The sequence below is a fragment of the Euwallacea similis genome, chromosome 8 (genome assembly GCF_039881205.1).
Source record: "Euwallacea similis isolate ESF13 chromosome 8, ESF131.1, whole genome shotgun sequence".
Classification (NCBI taxonomy): domain Eukaryota; kingdom Metazoa; phylum Arthropoda; class Insecta; order Coleoptera; family Curculionidae; genus Euwallacea; species Euwallacea similis.
In genome coordinates, this window is record NC_089616.1 from 2,528,731 (window position 1) to 2,549,133 (window position 20,403).

The window sequence follows — 20,403 nt, forward strand, 5'->3', positions numbered from 1 at the left end:
CTCCTTTAGGGGCTTAGACGCCCGGAGTCCCCCGGAGGGATCTCGAAGCGCCGGAGGGTTTCCCTAGTCTACTTATGTGCGAAGCGTTCTTTGCAAAAACTATAAAAGACAAGGTGAACAATTCGCCTCAAATGCATAGAAAATATTTTAGAAAATGAATTTTGTAACACTGTACTAAAATTTTGGTAGCTTGAAAGGTTCTTTTAATAACTATCCTGACAGATTACCCAAGAATTCCTTCCCAAGTTTGGGATTTTGTTCAATCATAACCAAACCCAACGGAAACACATGAAGGGGAAATCTTGTGTAAATGATCCCAAAAATTAAGGCTGGGAAAAAGGAATGGTAAAAAAAAACGACAAAAATTATAATGAAAACAAGAGCAAACGTGAAATATAACACATACAAATATTCTTGGGATCATTGAATTATACGAATTAAAACCAATACTGGACATCTTCCAATTGGAAAAAAGTGAGAAGTGAAAGTGTTTAATAATAAAATCAGCGATTTTAGCTTAAACTCATACAAATGCATGATATATAGTGTCATGTGCATCATTCTATTGTCTTGTAGAGATATTTTGCTAGACACGATACGTATTGATGTCAAAGCTTTGCTTTGTTATTGATCTACGTAACAAGATATTACTTTTTGTACATTTTCAACCAGTCCGCTTGTTTCGCAGACGGTTATTTGTGCTAAAATATAGTTCAACATTCATTACCAAAATATATAGTTATACAACCGAAGTACAAAATCTTTACAGCGTTCTTTCCTTTGATCTGTGTTAAATAGAGAACTGTATCACGGATCAAAGCGAAACTGAACCGACTAAGGATGGCTATAGAAGTACACAAATCATATTAAATAATCTATCATAATCCTACTTTTAGAATCTGTTTGAAACTGTCAGCTAACTAACTACGTATAAATTATTACTCTATACAGTAAGGTTACGTCAAAAACAACAAAAAAAAAAGATTTTTATGTACATTTAATACAGTTTTACTAGAATATTTTACAAAATAAATTGAGGTACACTCGTATAAAACAGCCAAAATTGAAAATGCAGCTACAATTGGAATGTAATTTATTATTTCGGTAGGTGTTTGTGGGTCTCGAAGACAACTACTGATAAATACAATGCGTTAAAGCCACAATAAATAAGTTTAATAATAAATAAACAAACAATAAGTAACAAATCCAAAAATGTTCCTTTAAATCCATCGCACAAATTTGCTAGGGCTGAGGCATTTAAGGTATCTGCATCAGTTTTGACAAAGCGTAACAGAGAAAATTCATTTGGATCTAAATTGAATTAAATTTTTTTCGAGTGCGTTCATTCCTTTAGTGTACAATTCTGGTTAAAAAAACTGATTTTATGTCTGTATAAATGTACAAAACGAGGAAAATTGTGAAAAAAAGTCCAAAAGTACCAAATATGATTCATGACATCGAGTTGAGGAGCGATGCAATGCCCATTGAACTGCTTCTCGCCTTATCACTCGTAACTGTGGCAAACATTGTCGAAAGTACTAAAGCTAAACTAACCTTCCGCATTGCTCAACGCTAACTGAGATTAAATCATAGAAGTGGTAACTAAAGGATCCGGTGTATTTATTGGTCCCATCGCCGTTGTAGGCGGTGCAGAGTGCAGATCCACGTTCCACAATTGCACCGTTCCCTACACTTCAACTTGATCACTAGGCGCATTCAAGGTTGTCAATATATGCGCGGAATAGTTATTATGAATGACTCAACGGCAATGATTGTGAAGGTGCCGCAGGAAAATGACGAGTAAACAACACTGGACCCTCTAGTTGCTGCTTTAGTTAGCATCAAGAAACATGGGAGATTACTTCTATCATCAGCATCTTTGATAATCAGAGCTAAGTGAAAGAAAATATTGGTAATTGTATGACTAGAATTATTGTCTTTAATATATGTTTAACACAGTTCCAAGTTTATTACTTTAGATAGGTATAGAAGTATTTTACACCCATATACAGAGGGTCAAATAAACGTAAAATTTCCTTAATTTGAATTTTAGAAATTTTACAATCGGTGAAAAATCCAATTAATCGCTTCCCTAAAATTCTCGACAACTTGAGCGATGAACTTACAGAAACATATAAAAGCGCAGTTAAAATCCCCTTTACTCATATCACAAATATGGCAATCTGCGTTTTCACTAAACAAATACGCATTTTTAAACTTTTTTAAACTAATTAAATATACGAGCCTGTGAAAAGTTCCACGGCTGATCAAATTACAATCGGAAATATCTTCCGGTTATCTCGGCCGTTGTCCAATGGAACTGGACGGTCGGCCGACAACTGTGACGGACGAAATGAATCCGCGGCGCGGGATCCGAGAATACGAATTCTTGATTGCGTCCCCCGCAGTTGTAGGCGACAGGTCAGGAATAGTTCCGCTGAAATACTGCTTAGACCGGAGGAAAATATTTCAAATTTTAACTAAACATACTCTTAAAAATGAATGACTTAGATCATATGGCATGAGTAACTTTTCAAATCTAACGTGCGAAAACTAATATAAGGAACAAGGAAGATGTATACATTCAAATTAAGTACGCATAAGTACAAAAATATAAACACAATGTCAAATAAATTCAATAAAAAGTTGTATCTGGTGAACAGTCAAAACTCGTTGGAACATGCAGTTAGGTAGCTTTAGCCGTAGGACTTGCGTGTTTCTTCTAGCAAAAAGAATTGAAAACGCTGTATATCCCATTTTTATGCCTGCCAGTTAATGTGTTCTCCCAGTTCCTGTTTACTTATTTCCGAAGTTTAAGGCTATTTGTAGTTATATTTCATGGTTTCAATTGCATCAATTTTTGATGAATTATTGGGTAACAAAACAGCAGCTTTAAAATAATAATTTCGCCACTTTTGGTTGGTTATTACTGTTGACCCGAGTGTCACGCATCGCTCGTGTCATTAGGTCATAAAATGAATTCAAATAAATAGAAGGGTGCAAAAGATTGTCATAATATTCGGAGGCAAATTTGCGAAATCATTCTAATATTAGCAATATAAGTGTCTTTAAAACGTTTAAAAAGGTCAAATACACAATTGTTATCTCGTGAATCTAAGTATTTATAATATGGCTCTTCACAAAAAAATTAGTGTCACAGCAGTAGTAAGTGACGATCCCGGAATGCATGTCACAAGACATCCTCCTGATCATCCATATCATTGTCCATATCCCCGTCTTGATCCAAGTCTTCGTCCATGCCTGGTGACATCTGTTGATGAATTCCTCCAGCAGATTTTGGATCTTCATCTTTCCACTTATCCATTGAACGCCTTCGCGCATTCATGAAGAAGTTGCCTACTGTTGTAGGCTCCAAACCCAATTGACGTGCGATTGTTACCTGCATCTCCTTCGACGGCCTCTTCGTTTCCTAAAAGTAAATTTGTATCAGTGCAAAAGGCAGAAAGTCCGCACAACAAACATCTATCTGGAATTCATATTGTTAAGAGGAATTACTCTCTTCCTAACAATATTAAGTTAATCCCCTACGGGAAGATGACGTGCGAACACATTAGATTCGAGGACGTTTTTTGGTGGGCATAAGACCATCGGTGAGCGTATGATATGTTTGTTCTAAACGAGGTTTTGAGATCATTGCTTTAAGCTAAAAATTGGGGCACACTGTACATAAGAGTGGATAATTCTTGGGTGCAGGGAGTAAGGTTTAGAAGACAGTTATGACCTATATACTAAAGATTGCCTTCTCTTCACAAAGAAACAGCAAGTCTAGCCACTTTCCTTCAAATTTTTCCATGAATTATTATTGAGCCGGTCAATTATTAAATAACATCCATAATCAAATGTCATTTCATCAATCGTCTTGTTCCCAACCGTTTTATTTTTAATACAATGTACAGTTTCTCGCGCCATAAACGGAAAATCAATAGTCCTTTAAAACTCCCTCCTCCGTAAGTTGGCGCTGCATTTTGAACACTAAATACACGTTTGCTATGTGTGTCGCTGAGTTAGCTTCGCAAACAAGCTGAAGACTGATGAGGAACGCAAGTTTTCGCTTAGTATGTAGTTTAAAGTAGAAACTCAATTCGTCGTCTTCGCCTCTTTGTTAACTTTGATGATGAGAACTTTAATGATGTTGAAATGTTTCTAGGAACCAAGTCAATGATTAACGGGTGGAACCATACCTTAAAAATAGCTTGTAGAGTACGCCTCTGGAGATCGGTGAAAACCAACCGCGGTTTCTTGGGTGTAGGCATCTGTTCGGTATTGCTCGTAGCATCCTCTTTCCGCTTGCAACCTAATTCGGAACCAATAAACAGAATATTATTAATATGAAGGAATCCCTCAGTGAACTGTGGTTTCAGAAACCAATCAAGCATCTTCATTACGTTCCTCGAAAGCATATTTGCATCGAAAATGTAATTGCGATTAGTTTCCGATAAGATTCACAATACATGTCTAAAATTAACAGGTATATTTGGTATATGCAGTACTGATACGGGTACCTAATCCAATTTGTACTCAGTTTCATATCTGAGCATTAATTAAAGTGGTGTGTGGCACAATGTGCTGCCAGCGAACCCGAAAGAAATGCTGAAACTTTTAAGGACATTTATTGGAAAGTTGCGGGCTTATGGAAAAGCTAACTTCAAGTACTAGTCCATTCCACAGCGCATAAACGGCTATCTTCGGGCGCACATACGCAAATATTTTTTTTAGTACTGCAACACACGCATGCGTTAAATAGTACACGCTGGTCAATTGCAATCGTGTTCGGTTGTGTTCGTTGGTTTTCGTTCGTCTAGTGCCAACGCGGTTTGATATAACAATCAAAAGAATTCGTTAGGAAACTGACAGTCAAATGGCATGGAACTTCTATTCGCCACTTGCCGTTCGCGTTGGCTTCGCCACCGCTGGGTCGTTTAGTGAGGCTACTTAGTATCTATAATAGCGAATATTTTATAAGTTGATTGTTCGTCTTGCGCCTAATGATATGATTTTAATTGAGACAGATCAGATTAGCTCAAATTGATGACAAAAAATTTTATCCAAATTCCCAGCTTCCTTATACCAAATATCATGATTCATAATAGCAAATATTTCCTTAGCTACCAATTGAGGACACTTCACCTAATCTAGCTTCAAGCAAAAACATTATAATTATTAGGAGGAAAGGAGTTAATTATAAGGATGTCTGTGTTACAACGTACGATCGATAAATTTGCCCATGTCCAGTTAGATCAGATACATCTTGTCTGAATATACTGAGGTATTCGCTTTGATTAATCGACTGAATTTTCTATACACAGAAACTCTGATGATAAAGTTACCAAACTTTATGATCCCTAACGGTAAAAATTCGAAAATTCTGTCCACCCCGTCTGAACCTCTGAATTTCTGCAATTGATTTATGTGGCAGCATTTCGTGTGTAACATGACCAGGTTATGTCCAGACCTCGAGCTGAGAGATCTAGTCAACCAAGTAGGAAGATAAAAAGTTTACCGATAAGGTCGCGTCGTGTTACGATCCGCAACAGCGAAGATTCCACTTGATCCGCTTGATCAATCAACTCTATAACTAATCTTGTCTACGTCCAGGTTAGTCAAATTGATTTCGAATGAAGTCTCATATGAACGGAAGCATAAAGGGATACAGAGCGGAATTTTCCATTTTCCAATATTCGTAAAATCAGTTGATATAATGAGCCGTTGCTGGCCAACTACGTATCTCCTGACGCAAACGCTTCATTTTCGAGAAAGTTGATCGTCGCTATGGGAGGCAACAAATCGAGATATGATAAAGTTGCAACTAAGGAACATTTACTGACTAACAGACACTGAAGGTAATGGCAAAAGTATAGTTTTGCAGGGAGGGGGTATACGACCTCGCCCTTACCATCGTAAATCCCGAGTTTTGCTCAAGGAAAGAGTCGGAGCTGGAGTTTTGACCGCGACGCGATTTTGAGCCCGAAATTTAAGGTCTGGGATGCGTGGGAACATGGCAATACTGTTAGAACGTAGACTTATGACCGAAAACCTTAAGTTTCTGCGTCTTCAATAAAACGACAATTGACCTATTTGCTTGTGAACTGTACTCAGAGAATTACTGAACATGCTTGAGGATTTCCAGGAACCACGAGCTGAATCCAACGACACAGATACTTCAATTCTTTGAAGTCAATTTTCGAAGGGGGTAGCTACAAGGCCCTGGAGTTTTCTATGCTGATTGATTTAATCGGGGAAATCGAATATTTGTGAAAGCATGTCGTGTTTGCTGAAGAACAACATTTCGGATGTTTGAGTGCTTGTCCATATTCGCACACAGACAGGCACATGCAATTTGGGAGCTCCTAGAATTAGGAGACATACTGAAATTTTTAGTTCTGTTGCGATATGGTTGCTTTAATGAGAAATTAGGTTCCTTATGCTCAATGACTTAACCTGTTAATTTTATACTACTGAATCTACCTCTACTCTAATATACTCAAGTTACTCACTGCCTCGTTGGGGTACCTGAGCAGCTGAAACAAAAAAATATGTTAATAAGTTCGCTCGTTATTTGAAAATTGTGTAATTCGATTACATGTTTATGAAGTGCATACAGGTTAATTCAGTTACAGCGTTAAATTTGACGGTCCTGAATTTTAAATATCGAATTGAGCAAAGTACGTCTCAAGTTTACTTAAAGGAGATTTATGGAACCATGGAAAGCGTCAATTGAGGTGACATTTTCTTGTTTATCGAATATGTACCCAGTAATATGTGCAAAAATGTAAGCAATCAATTCCTTTTCGATGAACTCAAGCATGTTCCCGCCTCTGTTGTTTACGGAAAGAGAAATAGATACCGATCCAGATATCATATATTTTCATTTGTGTTATGTGATTGATGTGTGTCAAGTAGGTGTCTAATGTGTAAACAAAAATTGGAGTAACCGGCAATATGAAAGAGGCTGCGCTAAATCAAGGTCAAAGGGGAAGTTCCAGAAAGATGAAACCTCTTTTCCAGGCGCTTTCCGAAGTTTTATGCTTTGGAAAGTGAATTTTTCCAAGAGACACATACTTCCATTATACCCAAGATAATATACATTTTTTAATTTCTGATTTAATGGTAAAGGTTTTTAAATAAAATATTAATAGTACATTTGCGAAAACTAGCGCCAATTCCTTCAATAATATTATATTTTAAAAAAACAGTAAAACGATTGCCTAGAAGGCTTCAAAAAAGCTACAAAATTGCTTATTTCAGTTTATCAAGAATCGCAGCATTTCTCAAAAGACTTGACATGGGCATTTCAAGTCTTGCTTATGGAAGGTTCATAATGGTTCCAAGCGGGTCTCCAAAACGTTCTGATGTGTTTCAACAGCAAATTTGTCAAAATTGACAATATGAGGCACACAATTAATTCTTAAAACGCCTGAAAAACTCATCTTGGCAATCATCTTGCTGAGCTGACGTTAAATACAAAACATGCCACATAGAACATTCTAACATTAAACAAGCAATGAATAATATTCAAAACAGTATTCTTAGGTTTTCTGATTATGAAAATTTGTATCGTAAACAACGAATGATCATGAAGTTGGTGAACTCAATAGGAGAGTGGTTCACTCTCCAATTGATCATTTTCTGAACTATTCCAGACTAAATCGAACAAGAAACTTCTTTCATTTTCGATTTCGAGCAAAAGCAGTTTCTTCTCCTATACAGAACATGCAATATTCAACATTGGAACATCAAGTGACAAGTAAAACTCACAAGCATGGTGATGGTGGCGATTTCCTTCGTTTGCTGTTGACTGCCCTCACGTTTACATTGCGCGTCTGGCAGTCTGCAATGAAACAAGAGAGTAGTCAACAACATCAAAAAGTATAATATGTGGGGTATAGAGGAAGCAATAACGTCTCTAAAAATAAGGATTAAAATTAAATTACATTTTCAAATATCTCAATATCTTTCGGAAGCATAGAGAGGAACAGCTCTATTATTGCAGCGATTCCGATGGTCAAGAGTAATTCTCTGGCCATACATGGGTAGTCAAATGACCAATGACCAATGACCAACAAAACTTAGTGAGTTTGGACACCAAAAGAAGCAGTTATGGTGAAATAGCAATTAGAGTTTGTCCAAGTTGCCCGTAGAGCTAGTTATATCTGAGGCCACAACGTACTTTACTTGAAATCTGAGTCACCTTAAAGTTATGCGATATGGTTTTAGGTCACAGTCAGCAGGGTGCGATTTGGTGGAATTATCACGCTCTTCCTAATTATCACCAACATATAAACTTTGGTATAATCCAATGTGAAGCTTGAATGTGCTGAAATAAACCATCACCGTTTCTCAAGTCTTCTATCGATAACATACTTATATTCTTTCTCTAACTACGCTACTTCCACATCTTTAGGTATTAGGTTTGTTAATGTCAAATCCACTGAACTAGTGAGCACAAGAGAGTTTCGGTGCGTAGTAAATAAACTCTATTTAACCTGACACTAAGAAGCACCGGATTCTGGAATAGAGAGACAAGTAGTGACGGGATAAAATTCCAGAAGAAGCATCCGCCCGATGACGACCCTATAACTATCTGCAAAGGAGAGACTAAAGGAGAAGCCTACCCCTACGATTAAGCTAAAAGTATCCTTCTCTACAACCAGACTGATTGTCAGCTGGATGTTGTTGAAACGCATCTCACATTCCTCTTAGCACCCTTAACAAACGGTACTGCTAGGCTCGATGCCAATGTATATACAAGTTTTCTCGATTGTCCGAAGGCGTTTGAATTTTGATACAAGTAGCTACAGTTAAACATTGTCTAAACGATCAGAACTTCTCGATGCTCACAGCTCCACGCTTCATCGAATCAAGAATTTCAGAACCTATTTTGGTCTTTTGCAGATTATAACGCCATTGCGGGTGTGAAAAGGAGTCAAAACTAAATTCATCATATTAACTGTTTTCCACTGTACAGGATTCGTGAGCTGAAAGTTTGTTGCTTTAATGTTACGTTAAATGCCTGTTTTACACCAACCACGCGGAAAAACAATAGACCCTAATATAGAGCCTGGATATAGGGATAAAAATAGGGATTGGTACTGGATACGTTGCAATTAAACAGTATTCTTGAGTAAGTTTACTTAATGCAATTCCATATAGGAAATTTATTTAAAAAAGACTAAAATAACCATAATTTTCACTAACAGGGATTATTTTATTAACTTCAATTCATATTGCATACGAATAGACAGCTACTAATTATTTATTCGTGCTGCATAAAGGGTTACTAGCGACCTCGTATTTAAGGGGGTAGGCACCCTAGTCGAAACCCGTTTTCCCCGGCAATTCAAATACATACATTTATGTTGGGAAGCCTTTTTTGGAGATGGATTCCAAACAAAATTAACGTATTGTGTTGTTGTGGCAGATATAAACCAGCTCGAGTTTTCGTTGGGGGTGAGTCACACTGAAATAGGTATCGCAGACACTGATAAAATAAGGAAACGCTAATTTGCGAATTGGTTAATGAGGAAAAGAAAATGGGACTTCCTTGGAGGGGGCTCAAAGACAAGAAACCCCATCAGTGAGTTAAAGACGATTTATCATTATCTACCAACTAAAGTTAATGAAAATTAGCCCTGCAGAGAACGAAAGAAGCACTTTCCGGTATTAAGTTAAACAGCACTGGTGGAAATTAAACACCGCTAAACTACAAAACCTCCTTCCGAAGACGTAGGTTTATAATTGATTCTCTTTATAAGTTTCTAGTTTATGAGGAAATAAAGTAAAAATTACGTTGAGCTGATGAAATAAGTTCTGGCAAGATTCGAAGACCGGACCTGGATGGCAATCATATAATGTCAGAATGTATTGATTGGCTCAAGTAAATCCAACACACCTCTTGAATTAATAGATTTTGATTAGCAAGGGAGTTTGGCCTTGCAATGCCAAGAAAATGATGGCTGTCTTAGTGTTCTGACCACAACAGATTCTCGCTAAACTCATTGTTGAAATGCATGTTCTATTCTACAATTATTTCTTTTACTTATCAGCAGAGTTTACCAAATTCCTCTAAAACTAAAAGGCTTATCTTGGCTCAAAATTCCTCCCCACACAACTCCCAAAAACGTCATATATGCCATTTTATCTCCGATAACCATCAGCCGATCCAGTTTCCAGAAAATGTGGAACACTTCTTATAACTCTGGCAACGCTGTCCTCGTGTGCTGAATAACGAAGGTACGGGAAAAATCGATATCAACGGGATGATTCACCTTCGCACGAAAAGAACAGCTTTTGAAGGCTCGCTTTTCTATCCAGGTATGAGCTCAAAAATTTAGCTTTTACCTGGATAGAAATGTTTGGATTTGGCATGTTTCTGGGGCAATTCAAATAAGGGGCCCTTTGATGTTTTATACGAAAATTCATTGGTTGGAAAATGTTTGCTCATTATGTAAACCAAATCGATATATCTATTGGAAGCCTCTAGTGACCTCGAGATCTGCTCATGCTTGATAACGGCAGGCTCTCTCTTCAGATAAGCTCATCGTTTGGACGAATGACTGATGTGGTTATTACGACTGCTCAGTCCCCATTGCTCCTACTCCGCAGTAATGTCACTTAACATATTAATGGCAATTAATTGGCATTGATAAAAACACTATTTCATGATCTGTGATAATGCCTATCTCGCAAATGTTCGTACGGGAAGCGATTTCCCACCTATGATAAAAAATCATTTATATTCCATGCATATCTTAAAATGTTGAAGTATGGTACGAATATGTCAATATTTGCTTCATTGATATCCAAAATTCTACGCTTTGTCGGTATTTGAGTGTTACTTCTGTTAAATACATACAATAAGGAGTAGCAAAAAGCTAGAAAAACCTAAAAAGGTGAAAATTAGGACCCACTTTCGCGTAGAACGTAATGATGCATCGAGAAATATTCCGAAGAAAACTTTCCGAGTTATGCAAATTCGTATGTTTTTATGCAGGCAATCTGCTTTTTGAATTGTTGAAAAACTTTACACCAGTGGTCACTACTGGCGCAAGTGATTTCAGAAGATGGCAGCCTTTTTCAATGTATGTGTGCAAACAATGCCACAAAAAGCCTACCATCGTTAATTTGGCAAGTCATCGAACTCCACCTAACTGGAGCCTGATATAGATACATAATGACCATCATACTGATCAGGATCTTAGTGACGGTGAAGGGTCAACACCAGGCAACGATTAAATTTCAATCAATCAAAATTAAATAACATCACCATCAAACGATAGTGAATTTCATGAAAAGATTTATTTTTTTGCGAGTAATAGTTTAAATTGGAAATTTTTAGGGTTTATGCAAAAATAAGTGCAATGAATATGAAAAAAGTGATAAAACTACAAAATGGAATTTGGCAATCAAATCTGCTTTGCAGTTTATCCATTGATTGCACTTGATTATTACAGATAAATAGAGACCGAAACTGAGCGTAAATGATGAAACTGAGCATCAAATGCCGCAGATAATTGAACAAATTAAGCAAAAAATTAGATATAATTCTATTTATGAGCCAAAGTCAACATACGGAGTAAACGAGTAAAAAATTTGGACATTTTTGGACAGAATGGTTACTTTTTGCAGATACGTAAAAATGTTTTTGGAACCTTTATCCTGAACCTGAAACCTTTGGATATACATATATCTCTATAAGCAAGCTCTGTTTAGTTGCAAAAAATCAGAGTAAGAGGTTAAAAGAACCCAAAAGAGTCCCTCCCTTTTTTGGATTCCTTTTCCGAATAGGTCATATTTAAAATAACTAAAAATGAGCTGAATACGTTAAACACCCTTGAAGCCAACCTTCGTTGGTTCACTTTCCTTTCAGAATATGAAATGAAGTGTACATTAAAGGAGCAGTAAAATTGAAAAAAAATATCTGCTTTTTTCTGACATTTGAATCGCGTTTTATGTAACTGAAAGTTGATAAAGCCTGCAAAATGATGCGGAAGAAGTTAGAAGTACCATGCCAAAATTATATTGTAGTTTCACTTCGTTTGGAAAACGTAGGCAATATAAGTTGTGTACGAGATATTTTGGCTGATGTAAAAAGCCGATAATGAAACATTTTTTAATTAAAAATCGGTAATTTTTGCAATTTAGTCCAAAAAATAATAATAAGAGGAAGAAAAAGTTAGTGATCTTTAAAGATCAATCAAAGTTTAACTAAGACCTTTTAGTGACACTACAGATAACGCAGTAAATATTTCATTGCTTAGGCATTAATTTTTTTTCAATCACTGCAAACTGCATAGATATGCGACAACAAAAGCTTTTTCTGCCTAAGCAGTAAAAAATTTTAAACGGTAAAAAAGGCAGTAAAAAAAAATCAAACGAAAACGGATTTCAATCGATATTAATCACAGAATGAAAAATTATGCGTTTTACTCGTCTTTGTTGTAGTAAATTTACTATTTTTTTACCTTGTGCAACATCTAACTTCTTTCAGTTGGTCTTCACAATAGTGCTTTCAGGAGAAAGTTCTTGAATTAATGCTAACATTAGCAATCCATTAAATACCGTAATTAGTACCATGCTAAAACTATCCAATACCCGAAGAGACAGGTGGTAGAACTTAAAAAACACATTTGATATTTTTTTCGGTGTCTACGTGTAACCAAGTTTTCGAACCCACACCTGCGTATACCGCCCGCACGTGCCACATCAATTTAGGCGTTGGGTGGGTAAAACAAGGGTTCCAATCTAATCACAGTCCGGATACTAACTTAGGGGTACACGCAGATGTTCATAGTGGGTGAAATTTGATAACGATATTTAGTGGCTTGTGACAAAGCTTCATTTATCGGCAACTGTTACTGATTCCAGTAACCGTCTAGAATGTGTTTATGAAACATACAGCAATATTATGATTGGGAGAATCCTCAAATTATTGATACCTGAATTCATTTAAACCATCTGCGGCGTTATCGCTAGTTGGCCCATTAGATAATGGAGGTGTTATGGCTTCAGGTGGTGCTAACAAATGTTGATATGCTGTACTGTGCTGACATCCATTAATCATTAAGACTTAAATGCAGGAGTGCAGAGAAATGAAAAATGCATTCCGCGTTTTTCTTAATTTTTCTCTCTTTGCTCTAACACCACTCTAATTTTCGGGTTTATACATCGGTTTATTATAGAAATTCTGCTACCTATAAAAGCAAAGAAATAAAAAAACGTTTATTTTATGCATTGTGAACAATTGTCATTGAAGTGTTTGTGTCAGACACTAATTTAAAATTGCTCCCTTAACATCTGTATGTTCCCACATTTAGCCCTCGGCCAACGTGTACTTACGGACAACCATTTTTGCTTTGTCTGTATTTCTGTATTTACAATGAAAACCCTTAAAGTTTCTAAAACTACTGTAGGTGTTATTTTATATAATAATTCAGTCTGAGGTGGTGAAGCGGGTCGAAGTCTGCAATTTTTTAGCGTTTATGCAGAAGTGGACACCATGAGTGTGAAGTAAGTAATAAAATTACAAAATGAAAATTTGCGAGTAAATCTGCTTTGCGGTCGTTCCACTGGCTGCAATTGATTATTAGATATCAATAGAGCATGAAATTAAGCATAAATAGCCGCAAAACAGGGTGGATAATTCAAGAAATTAGGCAAAAACATTGGTTTTGAAAAACGAATCAACCAACATATGGAAAAAATGGATCAAACACTTATCCATCTCTGGATAGAGTAGGTGCACTATTCATCAGTTCCATATGTTTTTCTTTCATTCACATGTCACATTTAATATCTTCGTTTATCAGCTTTTCTTGTGGCTATTTATGGCCAATTTCATTCTCTTTTGTAATTTTATTTTTAATATCTATTTCGAATTTTAGTACTCACTTCATAATCATTGCACCCACTTTTGCGTAAACGCTAAATACTCCAAACCATTTCTTGCAGAAAATAAATCTATTTGATTCTATTCACTTGGGTTGATGTTCCCAAACAACAACGGGACCCCGTTATGGTCTTAAAGGTCGGAAGCAGGCAAAAATCCTTTTAACCTACAAGGTGGAAAGGTGGCTGATGTCACACTATTGTCTATAACCATAAAAAAAATAACAGCTACGCAAAACCACCTATCTCTGCTTACAGTGTGATGTAGTATGACATAGAATAATGTAGTATGAGGTAGTATGATATAGTATGATGTAGTATGGCACCATCAGTCCTTGCGCAAAATCCTCCATACCAATAAATCTTCTAAAATAGCCTTGCAGTCAAATTTTATTTATAGACAGGACATAAAAATCCTTCAACAACAAATCATATTACTAAACAATAACAAGTTTTCAAATATGCAACTAATAAATCCAAACTGCGTTGAATATTTCATATTGATGGTCCTTGCAAAGCTCTTTTGAAAACGACTATAAAGTCATTCCAATTTAAAGTGGCATGCAGTTAAAACCAATTTCGATATCTGCATGGAAAAATGCCTACAGAGGTGGAAATGGGAATATCAATGAAAATAACATTTTCTCGATATAGGTTCAGCCAAATTTAGCTGCAAACGAAGGGCGTAGTTGTTCCAGGAATTTCACCAAAAAATTACAGGAATGGAAAATATAGGAAGTCGGGTCTCTTTCTTTTTTTTAAATCCAGATTGACTGTCTTGCCCAGAAATGTAGTCATGGCGTCAACACAGTGACAATCGTAAATTGCCACGTGTACGACATTCCGAAGTGTCAAGCATTTTCATTTCAATTTTCGGGAGCTAATAGTTATGTACGCCACTGGCAAGACAACAGTTTATCGTGTAACAATATATACCGTGTACAGAGTGATTCAGGTGTTCATCGAGGAAGCCCAACGGGTGATCGAAAAGTAATGAAAAAAATTCATATGGGGTTTTCGTTCATATCGAAATATCCGCCTCAAAAGACGTCAAATTACCATAATTTTTACACTGACTATTTTGACTAAACAGGAAATGACAACGACGTGCATATTCACCGTTTTTTCCGACGACGTTGCCAAATTGAACAAGAAGTCTGTGGTTTAGGATTTTTTTACGGAAATGAAATTTAAATTAGGATATGGTTAATTTCAATCAAGTTTCCTGCACAATATTTAGGAGGATGAAGTAGTTACTGCCTATTGAGATAAAAAATAGCCCTGAAGAGAAAAATGTGAAGAGTTGAAGAATGATGGATTTCATTCGATGACAAGGAGAGTTTCCTCCAGGTGTTCTAAAAGACAAGATTGATGTGCTTTTAAATATTTCTTTGCAGGACCTTCGGAGACCTGCGTTTTTGCAAAATTCGACTCCTAACAAAGAGTTGAGTATATGTCTAAAGCCCTCCATGAAACTGTTTCATTGAAATTTGAAACAAAAAAACTCATTCTTGAGATTTGATATCAGCTAAAAGTTAGACGGCTCTATTTAGAGCACGTGCCAGAGCTTAAATCCAAGTCTACAGGGTATTCAAATATCAGTGCGGAATTTTGCAATTTTGATACGCGTTTTTTCATCATTTCAAATGACACTGAACTAACCTGTAACTTTTGATAATAGCTTTGATATAAGTTTCATTGTGAATATGATATTTAATAATCTAGATTTAATAGTTATAGGAGACATTATTAAATATATTAAAAATGAAAAATTTTAATTTAAATTTTCGTTGATAGGTTTCTAAGCAAAACTATGGATAGAACGATATTTTGCATTTATAAAACTAAGGAGTAATAGAAAAAAAAAGTAGTAACTGACATACTAATGACTTACCAGCACGTGAGTCATTAAAATGAGATTGCACACGAGTTAGTAACGAGTTGTACTGGAATTTAGATAGGTAGGTACCCAAATTCGCAATACTTATATGAACTAATTTACAAAATAATAAATTAAATCTAAAACAGAGGCATGTGAGCAGTACCTAATGCCAATTTCAACAAATCAGTAATACTCTACGTGTTGTACATATTTCCTACATTTCAGTTTTCTTACTAGATTTTGTGCAGATTCGTAAAAAATAGTCTCCTATGCGTATATTTTCTCAATCTTTGGCATACTGTACTTTTATCCTTTACAAAACTAAACTAATGACCACCACACTCTACCTCAAAGAAGTTCAAACAAACCAATACGTACCTGCCAAACGGAGAGCTGACATTCTTTGAAATTCTGGTTCTTGCAACCATTTCCACATTCGTCGGAACGTTTCCCTTCCCGATTTCAACTTGGACCAAGGCTTGGGGTTCCGCAGAAGATCAGACAGCGTTCCTTGCGACCGACACAACACCCTTTGGGCGAAGATCGCCTGAGGGATGCTATACCTTTTCAATTCTGCACTTATCCTTTGAGCTAATTCTTTGGTATTAATTTCTTCCACATCCCCCGTAATCGAAGGAACATTCAGAGATCCAGGACTTCCATTCTTGATCTGAAGGGTTTGCTGAGTTTGCTGCTGCTGGGAGTGCTGCTGGTGTTGGGGTCCAGGAGGCGTTTGCTGCAAGGTAACCACTGGAGGTGAAGGTGAACAATCGCGTTGCGGTGGAGCGATTTGAACTAGAGTCGGGGGATGATTCTGCAACCCGAGCCCGTTTAAAGTCGTTTGTCCACTAAAACTAGTCACTAAGGTTCCTTCCGGCGAATTTAGCGAACCGGAGCCCGGTGGGCTTAATTGAGGACTGTTCAATGTTCGACTCACTATATCACCTTGTCTCGCACCATAGGGGGAATCGTAGCCTTGCGGGGACATACTTTTTTGAGGTGAAGCCAGTCCATTTTGGCTGTAAGCACTTTGGGGACTAATTGGACTAGATTGTTGCTGCATGCCCATTGTTGGGGACGAATAATTGTGTGGCGGAGTCATTTCAATATTGTTCATGGTGTAGGGTGTACTGGAATTTAAGCCCACAATACCTTGTATGGTATTGTTTTGCATAACGGTAAAAGAGCCAGTAACGTTACTGGCATGGCCGTAAGCAAATTTATCAGATACGGTGGAAATGGGCGGTAAAGGTTGCAGGGGAGTGAGTGTGGCATATGAGGAACTAGGACTATAAGCTGCCGGAGACATCCTGCCATTCACTGTGGTCAGTGTTTGGTAAGTTGGCTCCGGATTTAGATTTCGGTATTCGTTAGCATCTATCATTACCGAACTTGGCGACAATTTGGGACTAAGAAGTTCGGAATCCCTAGATTCTTCTTGGGGCTGCACAATGACGGAAAGAGGGCCATCGGCTTCCTCCTGTTTAACAACACGACGCTCCACCACGGCGCGTGAAAGGACCCTCATAGTCGTCACGACGCGCGTCTCCATTCCTCCTCCCGTTATGACAGCGTGCGTGTGCGCTGTTCCATTCGACGAATCGACCGCTTGTTCACGGAGTGACTGCTGCTCGATCATCTTTCCAATATTTTCCATCACAATATATTTGATGGGTCGCCTAGCATTTACTGCGATATCTAGACCGCTTACCATCCGGATACCTTCGGACGTTCATAACAACGTCCCCTACTGCCAACAATAGTCACACTAACACATCTTTTCCATCGAAAGGATAAACATAAACTGACACTTAAAACAACGTAAAATACTCGCTATTTCTATGTATTTAAGACGTCGCTGACCGACACTCGAACGAAGCCATCTCATCTTTATTTGTAAATAGAGACCTTTTCGGCCCTTTGATTCGGACTTATCTTTCGGATTCGCATGCTCCCTTCGATTGGGAACCCCCCGCACTCGTACCCGATATTTAGTTATTGGTCTTCGATTTCGATTAGTATGAATCCGTGGAGAAATTGTAACTTGGCAGCCGGTCGATACTGAATTGAATGGGGGAGCGGGCGACGCCAGGTGGTTTTGTGCGCGCGTTCTTTCGTACCCTCGTGCTGCGCCTTCGGGTTTCTGCGTCACTACAATATACTATTCGGCCCTTTAACGTGCCCTTTATGCCACCCCGTTTAAGTTACAACAAGCTTCCGCAATATGCAGCCGGACACAACAAAGGGAACCAGCCGGGACGCAAATGGTGGGAAAAACCCTGCCTACCTGAAGCAAATTTCGAATTTACATTAAGTCGTTCCACGCAGATATTTTCTCGTCCTTGGAGCTGCAAGGTCCGAAACTTGAAATTAAGGGCCTGCCCTTTTGCGAGCATTAAAGCCGCCGGGCTTAGTTGCCAAACCATGCGCAACATAGATCACACATATTTGAAACATTTTTGCGGCTCCTGGTTCACTCCGATTTAATTCAAAAATATCGGCATTTTCTCGCATGTTTGTTCGCGATGATCTTATCAATTTCTAGTTTTAAAGAGCCGACTTCATACTGCGCATTCATAGAAGACTCATTTGTATACAGGGTGTCCGAAGCTTAACCATAGGAATGTTGGTAAGCAGAAACGATACGAGGTCGATTAAATCAGAGCAAATTTGCTTAATTTGAAGTTCAAGAACATGTCGTTTTAAAATTTGAAAAAGGTCCATAATTTTCGCAGAGATTCGGAAAGAATTGAAATTTTAAGAAATAAGGTCGTGAGAAAACTTTTACTACGCGATTTGAATTCACAAAACGCAGAAATTTTCGAGGTTGTTTCGGAAAGGTCCACGAATGTGCTCTACGTGGAAAAAATGGATCTGTTACTCGAGCTGCAATTTCCGAATTGAACGTGGAAGGCACAGTAGCTCGAGTCGAGGAGGCCATCTTTAACAAACACTCAGTTAAAATTAACTGAGAATAATATTTATTCTTTACTGAGGGCCCCGATGAATATATTAAAAATTTAGTTGTAAGAACAGGAATAAATCTTATAGTTTGCCATTATATTTGCCACTATATTAGCGAGTATGGCAACGCTGTCCTATTTGTTTTCTTATTGCTGCAGGCTTTGTTGCATTATTGACCCATAACGACCGTTTTCAGTTCCTAACCCCCTTTTTATACCTGGTATTTATTATCAGCAGTAAATACCACACTAAGAGCCGAACTCTACATAGGTACTTCCATGGCTACCTTGCCTTTGACTGGTCAATACATCAGAGGGTTCTAGAGACATTTTTTATTGATTTGTATCGAGTTTTCTATGAGCCTTTTGAGAACAAGCTGATATGATGTCATTATATACTAGTCAAGAAATAAAGAAGAAAAACTTAGACTAATATCTAAAACGTCGATTCCAGATTTCCCCAGTCCAGAAATACTTACCTGAATAAATTTGCCAGTATCAAATTATTTTAAGACTAGCTTTGAACATAAGCTGAAAGTCCTTTTAACCGCCTAATAGCTATTGGGAAAGTGGCACTTGGGAAACCTTATCAAGGATGAGCTACTCTTGTGCGCCTCAGGCACATTATCAAATTTGCCGCTAATATCAATTTACAACTCTAACAAAATGGAAAACCATAATTTCGAATTGTGTAATAATGGATGGTATATATCCTCCATTTGCATTTAAATGAATTACTATGTTATTGATCGCCAATTCCTTTACCTTTGGTTACAAATACATATTTAAGTAAACTTACTTTGTGTATCTTAGTCCTTCTGTAGGTTTCATGTGTATTTTACTCATATACAGTAATGGCTATAATTATAGCAACTTTTAAAAAATCTAAATTACTTCGCCAAAATCATTTCAGTTAACTTGAATTTACAATACAATCTTCGTTGACTACTTTATTATTTATGGTTAAAAAAAGGACAATATTTTCTTAACACATAAAAAAATAAATACATTAATAAATATTGAGCTGGACAAAAATATAATAACTTTAATTTCAAAGCATATTTTTAGTAATTAAAAAAATTATAAAATAATTAATATTAATACTTGGCGTAATATCCTTTTTGTTTGATAACTTTTGCACATCGTCGCAGCATGGTTTCAATTAGTTTTTGGATATAGCACATGTCAAATGTATTCTGAAGTTCTGTGAAGAGTTCGTTAAGATTTGATATAAATACAGTTGACAATAAAATAAGTTTTATGCCTTATTTTATTGTCAACATGATCCCACATGTTCTCTATGGGGTTTAAGTTTGGTCACTGTGAAGACCAAGCCAAAAGATCGATGTTTTGATCTTGTAACCAATTTGTGATGAGTTTTGATTTGTGCTTGGGGTAGTTATGCTGGAAAATACTTTTTAAGGGCATTGTATCATGAAAATAAGGAACCAATTTGTTGTTTAATATGTTCTTGTACATAAATCGGTCCATATGTCTCTATATGTTGTAGGGGACCCACGCTAAAATCAGAGAAACATCCTCAAATCATAATGGAAACGCCACCGTGTTTCACAATGGGTGTAATCAATTTTTTGTCAAGTTTTGATCCTTCAGTTTGTTTGACATAAGAAGGCTCATCACTTCTAAATAAAT

General features: G+C 37.0%; 1 protein-coding gene across 5 annotated transcripts; it reads right to left on the reverse strand.

The window, feature by feature from the left end:
• Positions 1 to 309: 309 nt before the first annotated feature.
• On the reverse strand, positions 310 to 18,198 carry onecut. 5 transcript variants are annotated; one of them, XM_066392791.1, is made up of 5 exons: positions 16,166 to 18,198; positions 7,777 to 7,849; positions 6,516 to 6,539; positions 4,203 to 4,315; positions 3,301 to 3,430 (listed from the first exon to the last, which is right to left on the reverse strand). In XM_066392791.1, the coding sequence occupies exons 1-4, from the start codon at positions 17,499 to 17,501 to the stop codon at positions 4,204 to 4,206; spliced, it is 1,545 nt and encodes a 514-aa protein (XP_066248888.1). In that variant the 5' UTR covers positions 17,502 to 18,198; the 3' UTR covers positions 3,301 to 3,430; position 4,203. The 5 variants fall into 5 exon arrangements, with proteins under 5 accessions (XP_066248886.1, XP_066248883.1, XP_066248885.1 ...); XM_066392790.1 differs by having other exon boundaries at positions 4,203 to 4,325; positions 6,514 to 6,539; XM_066392786.1 differs by lacking the exon at positions 7,777 to 7,849 and having other exon boundaries at positions 311 to 3,430; positions 4,203 to 4,325; positions 6,514 to 6,539; positions 16,166 to 18,196.
• Between the last annotated feature and the right edge of the window lie 2,205 nt (positions 18,199 to 20,403).

Bases quoted from the DNA above. Each gene is read 5' to 3' on its own strand.
- onecut (XM_066392786.1), bottom strand. From the start codon at position 17,501: ATGGTAAGCGGTCTAGATATCGCAGTAAATGCTAGGCGACCCATCAAA. The intron at 6,540-16,165 runs GTACGTATTGGT...TTTTTGTTTCAG, and splicing joins GTCAGCTCTCCGTTTGGCAG to CTGCTCAGGTACCCCAACGA. The intron at 4,326-6,513 runs GAGTAACTTGAG...CTGTTTATTGGT, and splicing joins AGGTACCCCAACGAGGCAGT to TCCGAATTAGGTTGCAAGCG.